The sequence below is a fragment of the Aphis gossypii genome, chromosome 1 (genome assembly GCF_020184175.1).
Source record: "Aphis gossypii isolate Hap1 chromosome 1, ASM2018417v2, whole genome shotgun sequence".
Taxonomy (NCBI): domain Eukaryota; kingdom Metazoa; phylum Arthropoda; class Insecta; order Hemiptera; family Aphididae; genus Aphis; species Aphis gossypii.
Genome location: NC_065530.1, coordinates 39,558,099 through 39,580,834, shown reverse-complemented (window position 1 = coordinate 39,580,834; position 22,736 = coordinate 39,558,099). Strand labels below are relative to the sequence as shown.

At 25.5% G+C, this 22,736-nt stretch overlaps 1 protein-coding gene across 50 annotated transcripts in view; it reads left to right on the top strand.

Moving 5' to 3' along the window:
• LOC114124814 (cell adhesion molecule Dscam2) overlaps positions 1 to 22,736 on the top strand; it is a 65,243-nt gene that overhangs the window by 12,393 nt on the left and 30,114 nt on the right. For 4 of the 50 annotated variants that reach the window (XM_050198102.1, XM_050198104.1, XM_050198120.1 and 1 more), the window contains exons 2-10: positions 256 to 437; positions 1,573 to 1,711; positions 4,219 to 4,380; positions 11,556 to 11,705; positions 14,062 to 14,185; positions 21,640 to 21,821; positions 21,923 to 22,180; positions 22,244 to 22,388; positions 22,443 to 22,705. In XM_050198102.1, coding sequence (XP_050054059.1) covers positions 256 to 437; positions 1,573 to 1,711; positions 4,219 to 4,380; positions 11,556 to 11,705; positions 14,062 to 14,185; positions 21,640 to 21,821; positions 21,923 to 22,180; positions 22,244 to 22,388; positions 22,443 to 22,705 — 1,605 coding nt within the window. Of the gene's footprint in view, positions 1 to 255; positions 438 to 1,572; positions 1,712 to 3,885; positions 4,048 to 4,218; positions 4,381 to 6,139; positions 6,305 to 6,734; positions 6,900 to 7,055; positions 7,221 to 7,392; positions 7,576 to 8,208; positions 8,371 to 8,551; positions 8,717 to 10,191; positions 10,360 to 11,555; positions 11,706 to 14,061; positions 14,186 to 14,377; positions 14,502 to 14,552; positions 14,671 to 14,829; positions 14,954 to 15,001; positions 15,126 to 15,818; positions 15,943 to 16,106; positions 16,231 to 16,642; positions 16,767 to 16,820; positions 16,945 to 17,619; positions 17,744 to 18,327; positions 18,452 to 19,610; positions 19,735 to 19,927; positions 20,058 to 21,639; positions 21,822 to 21,922; positions 22,181 to 22,243; positions 22,389 to 22,442; positions 22,706 to 22,736 lie in introns of all 50 variants that reach the window. The other 46 variants (XM_050198074.1, XM_050198076.1, XM_050198075.1 and 43 more) reach the window with 32 other exon arrangements.

Below are 22,736 nucleotides of genomic sequence, written 5' to 3'. Positions count from 1 at the left end.
TTATTATACAGCTGTCAGTCTATTTACTAAAATACTTATAATTTTTTTTAAGTTTTTACTCTGGAATTTTTTATCATCTAAATTATTTTATATAAATTTAATTTAATTATTTAAATAAATTTAAAACAATTAAAACTGAATTAGGTACTTATTTAAAATTATACGCCTACAGTTTTAATATTATTGTGTTGTCTACAATCGAAAGCAAACTATTACACAAAACTAATAACTTACATATTTTTTGTTTTTGTATAGTCTTGTGTGAAGATGATACTACCATGGGACCCATGTTTATCAAAGAACCAGAAAACCGAGTGGATTTTTCAAATACTACCGGAGCTATTGTCGAATGTACTGCTAGAGGTAGTCCTAGGCCTGAAATTATTTGGATACGTGCTGATGGTACTGCTGTTGGAGACGTACCTGGTTTACGACAAGTAAGAATTCTTATTCTATAATAATTTATAAAATGTATAATACCTACAATCAGTAACTTCAAAAATGTTAAAGTAAAATTGTCAGTGGACTCCAGACACACCTCACTTTTGTAGTTTGGTTTAATAGGATGACATAGAAGGAAATGGAAATGTTTTTTAGACTTTTATGGTTTTTTTTGTATGTGAAGCAATTAAGTACTTTAGTAGCAAAATTACATAAGATAACTAAATAATTTCTGGCACCTAGCTGTAATATATTCGTGTCAAAAATAAATTGCATTTTTAAGTTTCTATAAATACTTTTTTAATAGATACTTAAATAATTAGTGATGATATAAAAATCACAATGTAATAACTAATAAGCGTTTGGGTCCAGGTGGCCCATAAGCATACTGCATAAGGCAGCATAAGTTCTCTGATTCTTTTTCATTATCAACTAAATTTTCACATAATTAAGTTCTATAAATAAAAAATATACATTTTTTTAAAATCTTAAATATATTTTTAAACATCAAATTTTAAATTCTTAACGAAACGAATATTATACAACTGTTCAGTATGGTTTTCAACACTAGGTACTTATAGTAATAGTAGTTGGTAATAAATAATAATGGATAGTTTATCTGAACTTAAACAAGATTTATTAGTTAACGTTTTTTAACGTTTTATGTGCTAGTTTACGATGGTCAATAAATCGATTTATGCATTTATCCGATCTGATTATGTAGAACTTTTAATAAAGTATCAATACCATCAAGATATTTAGGAATAAAAATCCGAACAACGTAGGAAGAGGTATATAGTTGTTTATGTTTTTTTTTTTTTTTAAAAAAGTAGTAAAAACTCAAACAAAATTAGTTATGTACAGTATGTAACTATCTACTATCTAGAGAGTTTAAACAATATCTAATAATAATAATTTATTATTAATTATTATTATTATCATCTAGGCTCTCTATTACTATTACCTACTATCTATTGACTAATCTTAGAAATGTTGCCTCCGAGGTAGTCTCATAAACCCTGCGGGTTACTGATATTACCCAACTTAAGCCGCTCTAAGTATCTACTTATTTTATACAATTTTTAAAATGGTATGTTTTTGGTTTTAAATAATGTTCTAATATTTGTTTAGGTCAAAGGAGATGGAAATTTGGTATTTCCACCTTTTCGAGCAGAAGATTATAAGCAAGAAGTGCATGCACAAGTTTATATTTGTATGGCTAAAAATCGTGTCGGGGTAATACATTCTAGGGATGTAAATGTCAGAGCTGGTATGTAACTGAATTTTATTTTTTAAATAACATAATTTGTATTATTTGTTATTAATTAAATAATGGATTTAAAATAAAATGATTTAATAAAATAAGTGTATCGCAGCAATAAAGTATTTAATAACTGCATATACTTACCTAAAAAATGCTGAATTTAAAATATATTATGCAGAATAATTTGTAAGTTAATTCAAAAAATGTAATAGGTAGTTTTAAAATTCACTTTTTTTTAATTAATCCATTAGTACGAACAAATGTAATATTCAGCTGCTGGTTTAAATATAATTATTTTTTGTTATTGGTATGAGATTATTAAATACGTATTTAATGTAAGTAGGAGAACATTTAAAATAAATATTTTTTAAGGATAATAAAAATATAAATTTATTATTACTAAGTATCAAATTGAAACATAGTATGTGTTATGTACATATTATAAACAATGTAAATTCTACATTTTTAATTTAGTATTTTGTCCTTATCTATTATTAAGTATCTATTTTTATTATTTATTTTAAAACACTTAAACCTTTGTTACAGTTAATGTATTAAATATTAATTTTTGAAGTTAGAAAATATTTACTTAATATTTCGAGAGTTTAATGAATATGAATTATTTTTTTGTTTTCTGGAATTGGGAACATTTCCAAAACAACTATTCACAGAGTTATTTTCAACACATTTAGTGTTCTTAAAAAGTAAATAAACCAAGTATAATTTATAAGATAAATTAACATTAACCTATATATATATATATATCTGTAAATGGATAAGACAGCGTGTTGTATTTTCTCAACGTTTTAGCTCGAAAAATGTAATTAAATAATATGAATATTATAATTTTAGCATATAGTTATTGGGGACTAAAAAAGCTAGATGGCTTCTAGAAACAAAAACAAAAATAAATTTTTTTAGTTCTAAACAACAATATATATAATAATAAATAACTCTCATTGGGTCGTTTAAAACCAAATAAAATTTAAATTATAGTTATAGGTTAATAATTAATGTATATCAAAACCAGTGAATGTTCGAAATCGAAATTTATTACGTTGTACTTTCTTTGTAAGTGTATTCACTGGTGGTATAGAATTCAGTACAAGTATGTGATTTTATGGGTTTAAAACAAATATTAATTAAATACAGGCCATATAAATTAAGTTAATGGAGCAATTTCATAAAATCTTAAAAATATGTTATTAATAATTGTATACCCGCAAAGCAAAATTATATTCATAATTTTTTACCAATTGACCCACCCACCAAACAATATCTATGTCTCAAGTAATATTCTATATCATGATGCTTTTTTCTTTGACCAGTTGATATAGTTCATACATGGAGACAGAAACTTTAATATTATTATTTATAATTATAACTTAATAAGTTTATTTGTAATACTTAAAATGTATTTTTAGTCGAAAATCTATAGGTAGATGTTATAACTTTTAAAATGCTAATAAATAAATAAAATATTATTTATTCGTAATATGTATTAATATTGTTATAAATGTATGTTTGATAATATTATAATAGTATATTAAGCCTTGTTTAATACTAATATGACTTTTTATTTACAGCCGATAATATATAGGTACCTAACTATTGGTTTTTTTTTTTTAAATATTTTATTTATTGGTTATTATAATGGCTATTATAATAATATGAATGTTTGATATTGTTAGTTGTCGCACAAAATTACGAAATCGATGTAATTAAAGAATTTGCTATTAAAGGCAATTCAGCTGTAATGAAATGTCAAGTTCCTTCGTATGTATCTGACTTTGTACATGTTATATCGTGGATTACCGAAGATTCGGAATATATTCTAGGATCTGATTACGGTAGGAAGATTAGTGTGTTAAAAGTTCGAATGTGTTCTTCCTAGATTTTTGTCCAAATTTTGAGTACATTTTACAAAGTTGCAGTCGATTTTAACGTACATTTAATGATTTATACTGTGTACAATATGCTCTAGATTTCAGTATATAAATATACGGCAACATACCTACTTCATAAATGTGTCAAGTACCCAGATTAATAAACATGAATGGCCACTTAAATGTATATTTTTACACTATCTAAACACGTTTCAAATTGTTCACCCCTATATGTTTAAAAATAAATAATATCTATTACCTACAAAGTACAGACTCATATACTGTTTCTTCTAGTTGTTACACAGTTTTATGACACTGATGTAAATAAAGCTTACGCAATTCGTGGAAATTCTGTGATTATAAAATGTGAAACACCGTCGTATGTCGCAGACTTCTTAACCGTTGTATCATGGCATACTGATAATGGCGATGTATATTATCCAGGCAATAAAAATGGTATTATATTTGGTGGTGTGCATTATTTAAATCTAATTAAAATTGGTTTTATAATTGAAATTTCCAGTGTTTCCTATCTAATCTTTCATTCAACTACACCTAATAATATGACCATAAAGTTAAATTATTATGTTTGTGTGTACGGTGTCTTAATTATTTATTTTGCTATAGCTGTAAGTCAATATTATGAAGTTGACGTAAATAAAGAGCCAGTGATAAAAGGCAATTCGGTAATAATGAAATGTGGTATTCCATCATTTGTCGCCGATTTTGTTATTGTATTATCATGGAGTACTGATAAGGGTGACAATTTTTATCCTGGAATAGATTATGGTATTTTATGTTCATGGCCATATATTATATAGTATGACATGGAGACTCCTAACGCATTTTTAATAAAATCCTATTAAAGTCAAATTCTTTTATTTATACGTAACTCCTTCATAATATTGTATTGTCTATTTAGTTATATAAGAACCTTACAGAAGTGAAGTAAACAATGAATACGTAATACGCGGTAATTCAGTTGTATTAAAGTGTAGCATACCACCATTTATCGCAGATTTCGTGACTATTGTTTCTTGGCAGGATAATCGTGGCAATATATATGAACCACCATTAATTGAAGAAAAACCCGTAAACTTATTAAATAATAATGATGGTATTTTGTTTAATGGTTATTATAGTGGATGATTATTGATACCTAGGTACATCCTAGTATTTTAAGTGTGAAAAATTTCTTTTTCTATCCGTTTATTAATGGTTTGTTTATAAAATAAATACTCTTAGTTATCGGAGAACCGTATAGAAGTGATGTTAGTCCAGAATATGTGATCAGGGGAAACTCGTTATTATTCAAATGCAGTATCCCGCCTTTTGTAGCAGATTTTGTTAATGTAATTTCTTGGATCGATGACGCTGGTAATAATTACTACATCAATGAAAACGGAGAAACCGATTATGGTACAAAAGGTTTTAAATCCAAATAATAATGGTTTGAGTTATAATTTTTAATCCTTTTCAAAATCCCATAACTCTTAAATTTTTTAAATTGTAAGTTAAGTTATATTACACACTATTTAGTACCTAATGAAGATTTTAATAATTACTTGTTAAGTGATTATAATATTTACTTGCTTATTTATAAAATAAATAAGAATTATTTTAGTGATACAAGAACCATACAGAAGTGATGTTGGCTTGGAGTATGTCATTAGAGGCAATTCTGTAATATTAAAATGTGGTATACCGCCTTTCATTGCCGATTTTGTGTCTGTTATATCGTGGCAAGACGATGCCGGAAATGTGTTCCCCTCTATGTCAACCCAATCTACTCATGATGGTATTTGCAAATTAGACCATATGTGTATAATGTATATAAAGAGAATATGTGTCATTCAATTTAAATTATTGTACGACTACTAAATCTTTCACTCCCATCGTACTCCAGGTTATCATTCTTTGTTTTTCACAATATACTGAACAAACACTTAATATAAATTCCCTCATTGGTAATTTACACGCAAATTTTTAATCTCTTAATATTTTACTGTCTAAGTTAATGTTTCGATTAAAATCTATATATGGATATTATTATTATTATATTTTTTTATGATCAGTGGTCACGCAAAATTATTTGGTAGAAGTAAATAATGAACATGTGATCAGAGGTAATTCAGCTGTTATAAAATGCAGTATACCATCGTTTGTAGCCGATTTTGTAACAGTTTTATCATGGAATGATAATACAGAAAACGAGTATACATTTAATCATAATTATGCCCAAGGTATTTTTATTAAAAAAAATCCAGAAGCATTTATAAATCACATAAGATTATTTTAAAATCATATCCCTAAAAAGGCTATAAACGTACCTTTGTGACAAATATAAAAATGTTCATTATTTCTAGAGAAAATATCGGTTACTTTTAAGTTATTATGCATTTCGAAGTTTTATTATTTAAATCTTTATTCAAAAAGTTTAGAACAAAATATAATATTAAATTATTTAACGTATTTTCATTGCAATTATTTTTAATTTATATGTTTTTAACTTATTTCTTTACGTTTAATCGATTTATTTTCTCTTAAGTTGTTAACCAGATGTATGCTTCAGAGGTGATAACGGAGTATGTAATACGTGGTAATACAGCTATATTGAAATGCACTATTCCTTCATTTGTAGCAGATTTTGTTACTGTATATTCTTGGATATCCTCTGATGGCCAAGAATATCGTAATTTGAATGACATTTATGGTAGGTCATGATTTTTGATAGCCAATTGACTATACACACTAACTCCGTCAATTCCTCTAACGTAATATAAAGATTTAAAACATGCCTTTTGTTTTTTAATTTTTAATTCGACAAGTATACTTTTTAAAACATAGCAATATTATACTACTTATTTATTTTTTTAAATAATTAACAAGAAAATAAATGTGTTGTATACATTTAAATAATATTATTTTTGAAATGCTCGTTTGTCGTTGTGTAGATAAGGTTGCCTAAGTAAAGTTTTTGTGTGTTTTAATATGATGGAAAGTTATATTTTTATCAGGAGTAAAAATAAAAATAAAAATGATCGATAAAATAATATTGATTATTTCTATTATTATTATTTTATACTACTTTACTTTTAATCGCATAATGATATTTGATAGGCTTAAGTTTTTTATTTTTATAGTTGTATTACAAAATTATATTACTGGAGCCGAAGATGAATATGTAATACTTGGTAACACTGCAGTGATTAAATGTAAAGTACCTAGTTTTGTAACAGATTTTGTTTCAATTGAATCTTGGATGTCTTCTGATGGTCAAGAATACCGTTATTTAAGTGATAGATATGGTACACAGAAATTGTTGGACATAGTATTTAATTAGTGTAATGCGTCCTGATGTATATTAAAACTCCTTACATGTTGAAATCCGTCGGCTTTCTATTTAGGTTCTCTTTTATTTTATTTTATTTTTTATATTTATACTTCATTGCTTTTAAAAATAGTTGTAAATCAGAACTATGAGTCCGAATTGATGCCTACAGAATATGTAATACGAGGAAATTCAGCTATACTAAAATGTAGCGTGCCGTCGTTTGTAGCTGATTTTATTACTGTCGAATCTTGGGTAACAAGTGAAGGTCAAACGTATACTAGAGATTCAACTGAAAGTAAACAAATTATCAATGAAAAATCTTAAAAAAAATAATGTTTTTTTTAAATGACTGTATTATTATAATCCTTTTATATCATCCAAAATACATCATCATCGTTGAATAGATAGTTTTTATGTTGGCACAATTATTTTTCGATTATCTTGCAAAAGTATTAATTATTTTACAGTGGTAATTCAAAATTATGTCACTGAAGCCGAAAATGAGTATGTGATACGTGGTAATACCGCGATAGTTAAATGCAAAATCCCCAGTTTTGTTGCCGATTTTGTTTCAGTGGACGCTTGGATAGCCGACAATGACACTACTTTTACTGTTCATACGATATTTAATACAAATAACAATAATAATTGTAAGATTATGTAACATAATGAGGATTATTACCTATTTTAAATGTTTGTCTAAGTATCCTAACTAAAATCCATACATAATTATATGCAATATTAAGTATGAAAAATTATAATTTATACATAGTTGAAGCATTTTTTCTCTATTTTCGCGATGAATTTTAAAATCAATTTGTCTAATAATTGTTAATGCGTGTGTTAATCATGAACGTACATTATATTTTTGTCAGTTGTTCATCAGTCGTATGAAGTTGAGGCTGATAACGAGTATGTCATCAGAGGTAATAGTATCATTATGAAATGCGAAATACCGAGTTTCGTTGCCGATTTTGTTTCAGTGGACGCTTGGATAGCCGACAATGACACTACTTTTACTGTTCATACGATATTTAATACAAATAACAATAATAATTGTAAGATTATGTAACATAATGAGGATTATTACCTATTTTAAATGTTTGTCTAAGTATCCTAACTAAAATCCATACATAATTATATGCAATATTAAGTATGAAAAATTATAATTTATACATAGTTGAAGCATTTTTTCTCTATTTTCGCGATGAATTTTAAAATCAATTTGTCTAATAATTGTTAATGCGTGTGTTAATCATGAACGTACATTATATTTTTGTCAGTTGTTCATCAGTCGTATGAAGTTGAGGCTGATAACGAGTATGTCATCAGAGGTAATAGTATCATTATGAAATGCGAAATACCGAGTTTCGTTGCCGATTTTGTTTCGGTCACTCACTGGATAGACTCCACTGGAAAATCGTATTACCACGATAATGATTATGGTACAATGCAAAGTAGTCTGTTGAAATATATTGTTATATACTTAAGTCTGCTATGTATTTATTTGTATCCTGTCTAGAGATTTTTTAAATCGTGTGCCGAAGAAACTACAAATCTACCTATATTATTATTATTCTGCTAAAAAGCCTGTTTATAATTTTTTTTTTTTATGTATATATGCAGTGGTAAATCAACTTTATCAAACTAGAGTTATTGACGAATATGTGCTGTTAGGAAATTCTGTCGTTTTGAAATGCCTGGTTCCAAGTTTTGTAGCTGATTTTATTCAAGTGTTAGGATGGGTGGACGATAGTGGAAACAATATCGGAACAAATGTAGATAAACAGGGTACAATACATTTTTAGACTCGATGTTAATTGTATAATAGAAATATGAATGATTTTGAATTTAATATTATTGTTCCTATCCAATTTAATATCTCTATATATTAGTATAGATTATAATATATTTAAATATATAATTTTGAGAATTATAATAATAAAATAATTAGTACGATTAATATTAAGTATGCATTTAGTTGTGGAACAATCATATCAGCTTCGGGTTAATGATGAGTTTGTACTCAAAGGAAATACAGCAATATTAAAATGCATAGTACCCAGTTTTGTTGGAGATTTTCTCGAAATTATAGAATGGGTGTCTGAGTCTGGAGAATCGTTCAATATTAATCAACTCTCCAAGGGTTTGTGTTGTCAATACCTAGTTTTTACATTTTGGAATACCTATATGATTTAAATTTTATTTGAAAAAATGTAAATTATTTTCCATCTATTATCCTGAACGAATGAATCAGTTTTCTTAAAACCATAAGTTCAACATTTATATATTATTCTTAATAAATATTTTTCAGTTGTGAGTCAGTATTATGAAGCTCAAGTTTATGACATGTTTGTAATTAGAGGAAATACAGCTATTTTCAAATGTTCCGTACCCTCATTTGTATCTGACTATGTTTATGTCGATTCATGGGAATCTACTAACGGTGAAATCTATTTTACTCCAAATACAAATAATGGTAGTTATTTTCGATTCTATGATGAACGATAAAAATCGATTGTTTATTTGTATAAATATGTCGTATTGCTTGCGTATGATATAGATTGATACTTCCTGTCTATTTCTAATTACCACAAAAGAATTCTAATTTCTTATTAGTTTTGTTGTATTTTCAATTTTTTTAATAATATATATTTTGTATTCTAACCAAGATATTTAGTATATTCTATACGACATGTCTTGATTTTAAAAAAAAATTTTATAATCATATTTTAAAAATTTCAGTTTGTTTCATAACACACTGTTTCTAATAACTATATTTCGATTATGTATCTACTTAAATGTAGATATTGTATTATTCAATTGGTTGATTTCAGCTGTAAATCAATATTATGAAGCAGTTTTGTATGATATGTTTGTCATCAAGGGTAATACTGCAATTTTTAAGTGTATTGTTCCATCATTTGTTGCTGATTATGTTTCTGTTATTTCTTGGGAAGATACTATCGGAAACAAATATTTTATATCATCCGATAAAAACTTTGGTATTAATGCCTCTTATTGTAGATTTTATGAAATCAAATATGTACATTAACATAATTTTCCTTTTTATTCTTGTCCCATATTTTTTTAATTTATAAAATATATATTTTCATCAATGAAAACTTCATAAAATTATAATGCGCTTAAATTATTGTAATATACTTCTCGCTGATATTCTTTACCACACATTGATATCAAATAAATTTCATCATATTTATCAACATTTTTCTCACTGTTTATTCTGAATTGTTGTCTCTTTTTAGTGGTCAATCAACTTTACACTGTTAATGTAATGGATGAATCTGTTCTTCGTGGAAATACTGCTTTATTGAAATGTCACATCCCTAGTTTTGTTGCCGATTATGTGTTTGTATCTAGTTGGACTTCAGATGATGGCGATGAGTATTCAATTAATGCAAATCATGCTTATGGTATTGAAATAGAAAAATATTCTTATTGCTCTAAAGTTTTATAACTAGGTCCAAATATTTTTTTTAAAGATTCGGATTTTTTTCTAAAACAAATAAGACAAGGGTACGTTGCGGTTTTCCTTTTTTGTTTCCCAATATTTTTATCACTTTTCTTGATGTTCCTTTGAATCCTGGATGAATGTGATGAATGAATGTGTTACGTAGTTAGTGAACACTGAACATTTTGATACTTTGTGTTTAGTATAAACTTTAAATATAATAATTTTACATTTTAATATGGTTTAATTATTAATTAATATCTTTTTTCATTTTTTTCTTGTTAATTTAATACAATTTTAATACAAAGTTTCAATTATTGTTCAGTTGTTCATTGCTTTTGCTTTTAAATGAGAATAATCGATGCGAAATTATATTTAACTTAAAATTTAATACGTACCTATTGTACCTATAATACATTTTTGAACTCCATACATTATTAGTGTGTTAATATTAAGATGGTGCCACATGTAGCAAATTTCACTAAAATACCAATTCATATAGTAAAAAACCATTTAGGTCGTTACAGTTATGAAAACAAAATTTCTTAGGTATATGAGAACTATGTCTATGCAGCAGCAGCTTTGTATATTTTTTAAGGAAAACATGCATTTTTTAAATGTATTATTTTACTTTTTTTTAAATTACTTACTTTTATTGAAAAAAACATTTAATGCTGCTATTGTTTAGAAAATATTTCCAGCTATCTAGAATAGATGTTTTATTTCATAACTATACGATTGTATCTTAATAGCTTTTTATTGCTCTGAATGGTGCTAACTTAACTATCATATAGTTACATTTTAAATGAAACAATTTATTGTTTTCTTTTATCATAATTTCTAATTTTAATTTGTATAAAATAACTTTTTTAATTTACCTGTTTATGGTACCCTAAAAAATGAAAATTGTTAATTGTTGCACTTTCTTAATAAAATATTTTTTTCATTTGGCATCGATTATATGAGATTTCATTATCATTAATAATTATTAACTTTAAAAATATATATATATATTTTGATAACAATTCAAAATTGTTTACCTTAAAATTTTATAATTTTTTTAAATTGTTTGAAATCTCATTTATACTTTTTCTTAAGCTACTGCAAAATAAATGTCTACAAATCAGTTCTAATTTTAATTAATTTTTAATTTTCAAGATGGTAAATATTTGGTTTTACCTTCTGGAGAATTGCATATTCGTGACGTAACACCAGAAGATGGAACTAAGTCTTATCAATGCCGAACTAAACATAGATTAACTGGAGAAACAAGACTTAGTGCTACTAAAGGAAGATTAGTTATTACAGGTTAGTAAAATATAATTTTATATGATTATTTATTTATTCACTGAAAAGTATATTGGTAATAAACATTGTATATAGTTAAATATTTTAAATCCAAAAGTTTTTTAATTAAAATGTTATAATAGTAAAACCTAATTATTTTTAATATTATTAAACTTAAATTTAAAAGTTTTTAAAATAAATTTCCTACTTGAATTTATTATTTTTTTAAATTTCATGTTAAACATTTTTATTCTTGATTTATATTAAATACTCTACCTGAAGTTGTTAAACAAAATTACTTCTACTAAGCATTGATACAATTTTTCTAGTGTTTCTACATTTGATTTTATCTATTCCAGTGTCTTTTAACATTTATATTATTATGACACACTATTGAAGTATTTTTTATTTTGTGACATACAATAAAAACTGAGAATTATGTTTAATATTTCATTTTAATTAATAATGTAAAATTAAAAAAACACTGCTGTATAATAGATATCAAGTGGAGCTTGGACGTAAAAAAGGTCACTATAATGGATTTGTTAATTTTGAATGCAATGATAGGTATTGATAGGTTATACGACATTGTATCCAAAAAACGGTTTCGAACAGAGATGATTTGTTAGCTTAAATATATTTTCCTTTGTATAAAATTTTATTTACATTTATTAAAAAAACGGACATTTCAAATGCCAATAAATAGCCTCAAAATAAGTGAATTATTTTTAAAATTAAATTATATAAAGAAAATTCCAATATAAATAACTGGTAAAATTTTTAAGTACCTATATACGACTTATACTTTTTAAATAATTACAAATATTTAAAATTGTTCGAGGATAAATTGTTATTATTACGCATTTTCGTAAACATTTAAAATGCAGAACCTTAGATATAAATAAAAAAAATTATATGAATTTTCAACTATGAATTATACTTGTACATTTTCATGATTTTGAGATATTTCGTAAAAAATTTAACTTAAGACGCAATAAGAACAACTTATAAGAAACCTTGTATTAAATTTTCAAAATTTTTTTATTGACATTTCAAAAAAAAAAAACACATAAAAATCGAAAATTTCAGTTATCTATAAATAGCTCAAAAAACCAGAATATTTTGAAAAATTAACCATATAATATATAATGCTAATATAAAAAAATGTGAAAATTTCAAGTATATACAGTCACTGGGTTTTGGGTTACAACCATATAAAAAAATCTTAAAAATTTTTTGTAAACTTCGTGAAAATTCTTACTTTTGACTTCTATAATACATCAAGATTCAAGGATACCTATTCAATTTGCCATAGGAAATCCCCTTCGAATTTAAATTGAAGCATTATTTCGATAAGTTGTGGTGTACACAACACACAAGCACACAAAACACACATCATTGTAAAATCAATACATTCTTCACTCTATTAAGAATCTAATAACAAAAAAAAAAATATTTTAAAAAAAATTAATGATAAGATAACTTATTTTTAATCATTTTATAAATTATATCAAATACCTAATTATTAATTTTTGTAAATTATATCAAAAATGTCTATACATTTTGTGTTACTTATCATTGAATATACCTTTGGACAGATTTAAACGTATCTAATGACACAATGGTTAAAAAAACACTGATCTATTCAATATAGTTTACCAATATACTTTTCTTAGTGTAAATGTCAATAGCTAAATTATTATTCTTTCTTAAGTTTATAAGTTAAAGGTGATTATAAAAAATAGTATTTTTAATGATAAAATAATTGAATTATAAACTATTTTATAATATTATATATTTTTGATTATTATTAAGTATTTAATATTTATTGGTTTTTAAAGAATTTTAATTTAGCTATTTGGTACAATAATTTATAATAAGATCATTGTTGCATTTATCAATCATTAATCGTTAATGATTATTAATAAATATGATATTTTATTAAAAACAAAAATGTTTTAACATATTTTTATTTTTATATTAAATGCATCATTGATCTAATTAAAAATTACTTTTTTAATTTTATATTTTTTAATTAATAATGTACTCAAACACATATTTTTTAGTTTAACCAGTTATTCTTAAGTCATTAAATAATAATTTTATAACATTTTATTTATTTAAAATAATAATATTTGAATATTTGTATTGTGTATGAAGAAGTATGATATATTTTGTTCTATCAAAATATACAGAAACTTGTTTACTGAAAAATGTGTGTTTGAAAATGAAGCCTGAATGTTGGGATAGGGTACCCCTGCGACACATTAAAGCATAAGTTAGCCGTGTAAAATATTAAATCAAATAAAATGTTGGTTCAATTAAAGTTTCATTTTTCTGTTATCATGATATTAGAAAATACTTTATCACTTCTTAGACCCCGTCGGTAGTTCATCTCCAAAATTTGCTTCTTTGGAAACTGGTAAGAGTTATCAGTTCAGATCAGGACAAAGTCTTGTGTTAACTTGTTCTGCTCAAAGTCATCCAGTACCAACATACAGGTAAGGACTAGCATTTGAATAGAATAAACTTATTAAAACACATTGGTAAGGTTAGGAAAACCAGTTAAATGTATTTAAATTTTAAACTATGAATATTATATAGCAAAGATTCAATGTATCTTTACAATAATTGTAAAAATTTATCATTACCATGCTATATATTATATAGTCTTACATTTTATTTTAATTTAGATCCTATTACTAGTATTGCTCCAAAATTCTCGTCAACAACAAATATTCAAGGATTTAAAATTCAACATTATAGTTCATTTGTTCTGCTTTGTCCTTCACAAGGGTACCCTGTACCAATTTCAAGGTGGGTAAAGCATTATAAAAACCTTACTTAAATTTTCCTTAAAAAAAATAGAACCAGTAAGTTCGACAACACCTAAATTTCCAATGATGGCAGAATCTTTCAAGTCAAGGTTGTTACAAAATGTAGATATGTTGTGTCCAGCGCAAGGTTATCCAGTTCCCACTTATAGGTATAAATCTTGTGATTTGAAATAATTAATAATGTTCAAACGATAAAGTGCATTATTAGTTTTAAGTTTAGGTATAATTAGTAAAGATCCCGTATAAACACAATATTATTTCATTTCAAAAATTATTGTTAAAATTACATTTCTTGGTTTCGATTATAGAACCTATTGGCTTAAAAGCTCCAAGTTTTCCATCAGAAGCTAAATCTGTTACCTACATAAAAAAAATGGATCAAACTATTAGTTTATTATGTTTGGCACAGGGATACAGTGTACCAACATTCAGGTAAAATATTTTATGAACTTATTCTTTATATATTTTGGGATAAAATAGAACCTGTAGGATTCAAGTCTCCCACGTTTCCATCTTCTTCTAAGTCCAGTTGGTTTGTTAAACATTTATTGGAACATCTTTCTTTACTTTGCTCGGCACAAGGGTACCCAATCCCAGAATACAGGTAACCAGATTCAAAAATGTTGATTTAATACAATTTATTGAATGAAAATGAATACATCATTACATTATATAGTGTACTAAAATTATTATTTAATAATTTATAGTTTAATTAATAATAAACAATAATAAAAATAAAAAACATAATCAATCTGGAAATAAAATGTACCCACTTCCAGAACCATTTAGCCTTAAGGCACCTACATTTCCATCGGAAGATGAGACATCCAGATTCAAGAAAAAAAGTTTACATAGTATTAGTTTACTCTGTGAAGCTCAAGGCTATCCTATCCCTTCATTCAGGTACAGTTAGGTATTAATAATAACATCTTTTGGTATAATTTATAGAACCAGTAGGTTTTAAATCACCAGTTTTTTCATCTGATGCAGAAAGTGCAAGGTATAGAAAACGGTCTAATAATGATTTATCAGTATTATGTTCGGCACAAGGGTACCCTGCCCCAAATTTCAGGTGAGATTATTCCACAATGTTAATATATTTTACTTATTTTAACTCCTATGGAAGATTCTCAACATCTTGAAAGAAAATCTGTTTTTCAATTATTATTATCATATAATATTTATTTTTAAACCAAGTGGACTTATCTTATTCTGACATTTTGGCTAAAAATAAATTATTCTTTTAAGTATTTATATGATAGATTATACATTGTCTTAACTATCCGATTATTTTTAGATCCAGTTGGTATAAAATCACCTGCTTTTTCATCTGATTCAAAGGGAACTATATTTAATCGTAGGTCTAACTCTGATATTGTGTTATTGTGTGAATCACAAGGATATCCAGTTCCCGATCATAGGTGAGAGAATGTTATCGATATATTTCCATACAGTTTTTTTTTTTTTAATTAACTGCATTATAGTCGCATGGGTAAATCTTTCACTAGCATTTGGGTTCAAAGAAATAGTATTTAATTTTTTTTAAGATGTAAAGTTAATACCTATATGCCTACTGAATTTTCAGAACCTGTTGGTTATAAGGCACCTACATTATCATCAGATTTTTCTAGTACAGGGTTAAAAAAACGTGTAAAAGGTCCAATTGTTTTATTGTGTCAATCTCAAGGATATCCTGTACCCGATTTTAGGTGAGAACTAAATGTGAATTTTACCTCTAGTTAAAATTAAATGATTAAAGCTATACAAATGATGAGACTCAAAACATTCTAAACAATGATATTTGTATGAAAAATGAAGTATCCCTGAATTAAACAAGTATGTAGGTATCATAATATGTATTGGGTCATAAAATAAAAATTTTGAGCTACCTAAATTATTCCTTAAATCATTTCCTTAATTTGGATAACATTTATTGTTAAACAGTTTGTACAAGTATACTTTTGAATATCAAATAATTTGATACAATTATTGTTTTTTTGCTTAGATTGTTTTATTTTAAAACATTTATAAATTACTTAATTTAAAAAGAAAAACCTTGTTTCCAACATTCAGCTTGATTTATACAAATATTCAAGTATTTTTTTTTCAATTTGTATCCAGAACCCATAGGATTTAAATCTCCTACACTATCTTCAGATTTCGAGGGTACTCGTTTAAAGAAAAGCTCTAAGAATGCTATTGTTTTACTGTGTCAATCTCAGGGATATCCTGTCCCAGAATTCAGGTGAGACAATTTTACTATAATTTTAAAAACTTATTTTGGTGCTGTACCTTTTAGAGCCTGTGGGCTTAAAATCTCCTGCGTTTTCTGCCAAATCAGAAACATACAAATTTAAAATGAAGTCTTTTGCTGATTTGAATCTTTTATGTGACGCACAAGGATATCCTATCCCAACATTCAGGTTAGAAATAATACACTTAGTCTAGTGATTTTCTTTAAAGTTGACCTTATTTCCTATAGATCCAGTTGGTGTTAAAGCTCCTTCATTATCATCTGATATAAAACGTAGTTGGATAGAAAGACAAATTAAAAAAGAAATTGGTTTACTGTGTCTAGCACAAGGTTCACCGGTTCCATTATCTCAGTAAGGCAAAATTATAAATTAATTTAGGGTTATCATTTAGTTAATATTATATTCTTTCAATTTTTCCTAATTTTTAACATTGTGGAATAATTATACTGCTCTTAGAAAATGTGTTGTAATATGATAAACTATTTCCTCTTTAGACACTGTTGGTGTTAAAGCCCCTACTGCACCAGATGATAAAAGTAGAACAATTGTACGTCGTTTTGGACAATATATAACACTTTTTTGTCAGACTCAGGCTTTTCCTATACCATCTTTCAGGTCTGTAGCATTCAAATAATTTTTTTTATATAATAAAAATGTACTAAGTACCAAATATAAAAAGAAATTACAGTAAATTTTAAGTTTTTTAATCAGATATTATATATTAGAATACAAATACATATAATAATATCAATAAACTAGTTAAATTAAGACAAATTTAAATATAATTGATTAATTTAATTAAAATAGCTTAATTTAAATCAATTTTTATACTGCATAATCTAGAACCTTTGGGTGCCAAACCTCCATCATTAGCTTTGGATGAAAAAAGTCGTTTTGCATTTCGAAATGCCCAAGAAGACGTGTCGTTGTGGTGTCAACTACAAGCGTACCCTATACCTACATACAGGTTCGTCTAGTTAGGTTTAAAATTGTCATTAAATGAGTATCAAAATAATTCCAGAACCTGTTGGTGTTAAAAAACCTACATTTGCAAGTGACGATAAAATTCATTCTTTTGAACGACTACAATATTCTAACATAGGTCTTTTATGTGAAGTTCAATCATACCCAATCGCAACTATACGGTATAGTAAATGATTTTAATTAGTCATAATAAAAATTATTAATTCATCAAGAAAATATAAATGTTAATATATTTCTAAAAATCAACATTAATATACACACCTATTCAAAGTTGTATATAAAAAAAAGGTTATTACTATTTTACACTAAAATGTATAGATTAGATATTTATTTGTTATTCAACCTTAGCCTCAACCAAAACTTGTCCATTACAAACAATGAAAGATTAAAATATAGCATCATTTCAAAAAAAGTATAATAAAAATAAAAATTCTTACTAGACTTAGACCAATATTATATAATAATATGAATGAAGCTTATGCAATTGTTCTAATTTAAAGCATTTTCTTGAAAAATTCAAAATTATAACAGATTTTTAATGTTTTATCTGTTACAAACATAATTTAGAACCAATTGGGATGAAATCTCCTAGTTTTTCAACTGATACAAAAATAACAGCATACATTCGATCATTAAATGCTAATATTGGTCTACAATGTCAAGCTCAAGGTTTCCCAGTTCCTAATTTTCGGTAAATATTACTCAAATCTGTTTTTATTATTCTGAATAAACTATTTATTTATGTAATAATACTACCCACATTAAAATTTTATTGATAATATAATATAATAAAAAGAATAAAGAAAAATAAGTATATGTATTGAATTAAATTGAAATTTTTAATTAATTATACACAATTAATTGATTAATTAAGATGAAATTTTATTTTATTATTTACATCTTTTTATTAAAAATTTTGTATTTATACTCATAGAATAATTATTATTGTATAGTTTAATATTCCCAATATTATGTAGGTATAACATTTCATTATTTAATTGACTAAAGTAATGGCATAGATAATTTAATTTTTTCAATATTAAAAAACTAAGAAACAATGAGAAGTTTATCAATATATTTAGTGTCTATTGTATAATATAATACAATAATTATATATAATTATTAATTATATTTATTGATTTTTACATTTTTATTTTGTTATAACCATCAACTGCTTATGAAATAAATAACAATAATAATTATTTAGGTACATAAATTGTAGTATATCGATAAATAATAGTTTATAAAAAATAAATACATTGGTAATAAGGGTTTTAAATATCCTGACACAATATAAGTCCAGAAATTGAAATTTTGGCACTCATCTAGCGAGGTATTGCTTACTTTGACTTATAATTATAGACCTATTATATAATTATTATAAATTTAAATGCATTAATTATTAAAAGTTTTTTAAAAATCAAAACCTATTCTGTGTAGAGCTCAATTTACTATGTAACAGTACCGTCAATACAAAAAAAACTATTTAATGATAACTTAATAGTTTTTAACATTACATATTGATTATTGTAATGTATTTATGAATAACTGTGTATGATAATTTTGGGTGCCAATATGAAAATGTATTATAATTATATTTAAATAAATCTCAAAAAGTAAGGTACTTCAAAAATACTCTATTATTCAAGCTTAGATTTCTAACATTTTTTTGGCTTATGATTTTTGATTTTACTTATATTTATATGTAAATATATTTTTCAATATTATATTTCCTCAGGGTTACAATATTTTTAAGTAGAAACTTAATTACTTTAATTAGTACCATCAGCTTTTAGTGCATATTAAATAAAATAAAAATATTAAACCAACTAAATGGTTTTGTTAAACAGATCCAATAGGAACAGTGATTCCTAAAGTACCTACAAAATCAAAGTTTGACCATGTTGACGGGGTTTTTGAACAAAATATTGTGTTATTATGTGAGACTCAAGGTCATCCAGTGCCTGTTTTCAGGTAGATTTATGACATTAAAATGTACCACTAACTATATACTAACTTATCATAACATAAAAAGTCAATACCCAATAAGTAAATAATTTATCAATTATATTTCGGGCTTCATTATGACAGGAACTTTATTGATGACAATTATTATTTATTCCATTAGATAGTTTCTTTATATTATCGTATCCATACATGTTCTTAGATCCCCAAACGAGTATTTCACCAAAAATTAAAAAGGAAGAACTTGCCATTTTAATTGGAAAACCATTTACAATCGAATCTCATGTATCAATGGTTTGTTCAGCCCAGGGATTCCCTGTCCCTTATTTTCGGTATGTAAATTGAATATAATATGTTTGTGTGTTGTAACAAGTCTGTTAAAGTAAAATTCCATCCATTGCATTAAATTACATTTATATCCTACACTTTACATTATGTTATTTTAAATTAATAAATTTACCTAATTAGTACCCTGTATTTAAAATATTTATATATTCATGTATTAATTTAAAGTTAAATTATATTATGTTTATAAGATTAAAAAAAAATTAATTATATTTACCTGACATTTAGTATTCATATTCTTAATATTTTTCTTTCTGACATACCTACTCTATAACAATCAATTAGCTTAGATAAATTTACAGAGCCCACTGGAGGAAATTTATCTCCAAAAATTCCCGTTGAAAAATATGATGGACAAAATTAATAACATCCGCTTTAAAAAAAAAAATGTTTAGAATGTGATTGGTTTAATAATGATTGAAAATTTGAAGTTTTGAACTATTGGGTGCATACCTACACATTTTATGAAAATTCTTCAAAAATTCCAGTGTTTTAATGTGTTCTTAAATATATAATCGGGGTCCTCTGTCCTATTATTTCATAACTAAAATATTTAAATAAAAAAAAAAAAACACAAAATTACAGAACCACGTTCAAATATTGCTGGTAAAGTTTCTAAAGAACGTTTTGAAGGCAATCATTTTATTGCTAATGGACAAGCTGTACTTTTATGTCCTGGGCAAGGTTTTCCTATTCCCAAATATGAGTAAGTTATGTTAAAATGTACTTAATCTCCCATTTCTGTTCAAATTTCTAAGTGATAAATTAATTTGTTATCCTACTGAAATTACATACAGAAACTCAAAGTCAAATAATTTATTTTAAATATGTTAATGTTGGATCTAATTCTGTACCTCTATCCCACTTATAAGTTCAAACAATTCTTTAAGTTTAAGTTGTATGGTTGTTGACGCATATTTTTATAAGTAGTTCAATTTAATTGAAAAATATATGTTTATTATATTTATTTAGTTTAATAATTTGTGTGATTATTACATTTTAACAATATAAAAAAATTATTTTTACATTTATTTTAAATAAAATATTTTATTAAAATATTTATTATTGGTTAACTTTTCTATAAATTTGAAATTAATACCTATATTATATTTATTATTTTTTAATTTTTTTATCCGTAATGATCACACAATTCTAAATTTAAACTTAAATATTGAATTTTTATACCTATTTAGTTGTTCTTATTTTTTGAACAAAATTATTAAATTGTATCTGTTTTTTTTCTGCTAAATTGTAACATAGGTTTCACAATATGATTATTTTCCTAATCCTTAATATCTAATAGTATAATTATAATAATTAATATATATATATAAATCCCTTTCAATTAAATACTTTATAAACTGCCTTTTTTATTTAAACAAATAAGAAATGTGACTTTAAAATATTATATAATTACTATTTTTGATATTTTAAAGCTTAAAACATACATCATAATTGTATAAGCATTAATCAGTTAATATTTAATCTATTTTTAAAAAGTCACATTTCTAAAACATATTATGTTGGAAAAAGACAAAATTATTCAATAACAACTTTATTTGTGAACAGGTGGTACAAGTTTATTGAAGGATCAAATAAAAAACAAGCAGTGACATTAGATGATAGAATTAAACAAGTTTCTGGAACATTGATAATACGTGAAGCTAAAGTAGATGATTCTGGAAAATACTTGTGTGTTGTCAATAACTCTGTTGGTGGTGAAAGTGTAGAAACCGTACTGACAGTTACAGGTAAGTTTATTTTTAAATTATATTTTTTTTCTAGTTAGTTTTTAAAAAATATATTATTTTCAATAATTATCATACTGTATTATATAATTTGAAAATTGCAGCTCCATTAAATGCAATTGTTGAACCTACCATACAGACTGTGGATTTTGGAAGACCTGCTACTCTGACTTGCAATTATGAAGGAAATCCGGTAAAAACTATTTCTTGGTTGAAGGATGGTAAACGATTGAATTCTCACGATGGAAGAGTATTAAGAATTGATTCTGTACGTAAGGAAGATAAAGGAATGTATCAATGTTTTGTAAGAAATGAACAGGAGAGTGCTCAAGGAAGTGCTGAACTTAAATTAGGAGGAAGATGTATGTATCTTTTAATGTATATTTTTTTCTTATTAATGCAATTTAATTTTAATATTTTAATAGTTGAGCCACCTCATATTAAAGAATATTTCAATGATAACACTATGCAGCCAGGAGTCTCTTTGCACTTGAAATGTATTGCATCAGGAAATCCCACTCCTGAAATTAACTGGGAATTAGATTCCAAACGCCTTAGCAGCACAGAAAGGTTTGTAAAATAAAAATTCTAATAATTTGTATTCTACTTAATTAATATGTTTAGACTTCGAATTGGACAGCATATTACAATGGCAGGAGAAGTAGTTTCGTATCTTAATATCTCTTCAGTCCACACTAATGATGGTGGTCACTATAGATGTGTAGCCGTATCAAAAGTTGGTACTGCTGAACATACTGCACATCTCAATGTTTACGGTCTTCCTTTTATTAGACCCATGGATAAGAAAAATATTGTATCAGGAGAAAATCTATTCGTTACTTGCCCAGTAGCTGGATATCCATTGGAATCAATTACATGGGAAAGAGGTAAACATTTACACATTGTGTTCATCAGTAT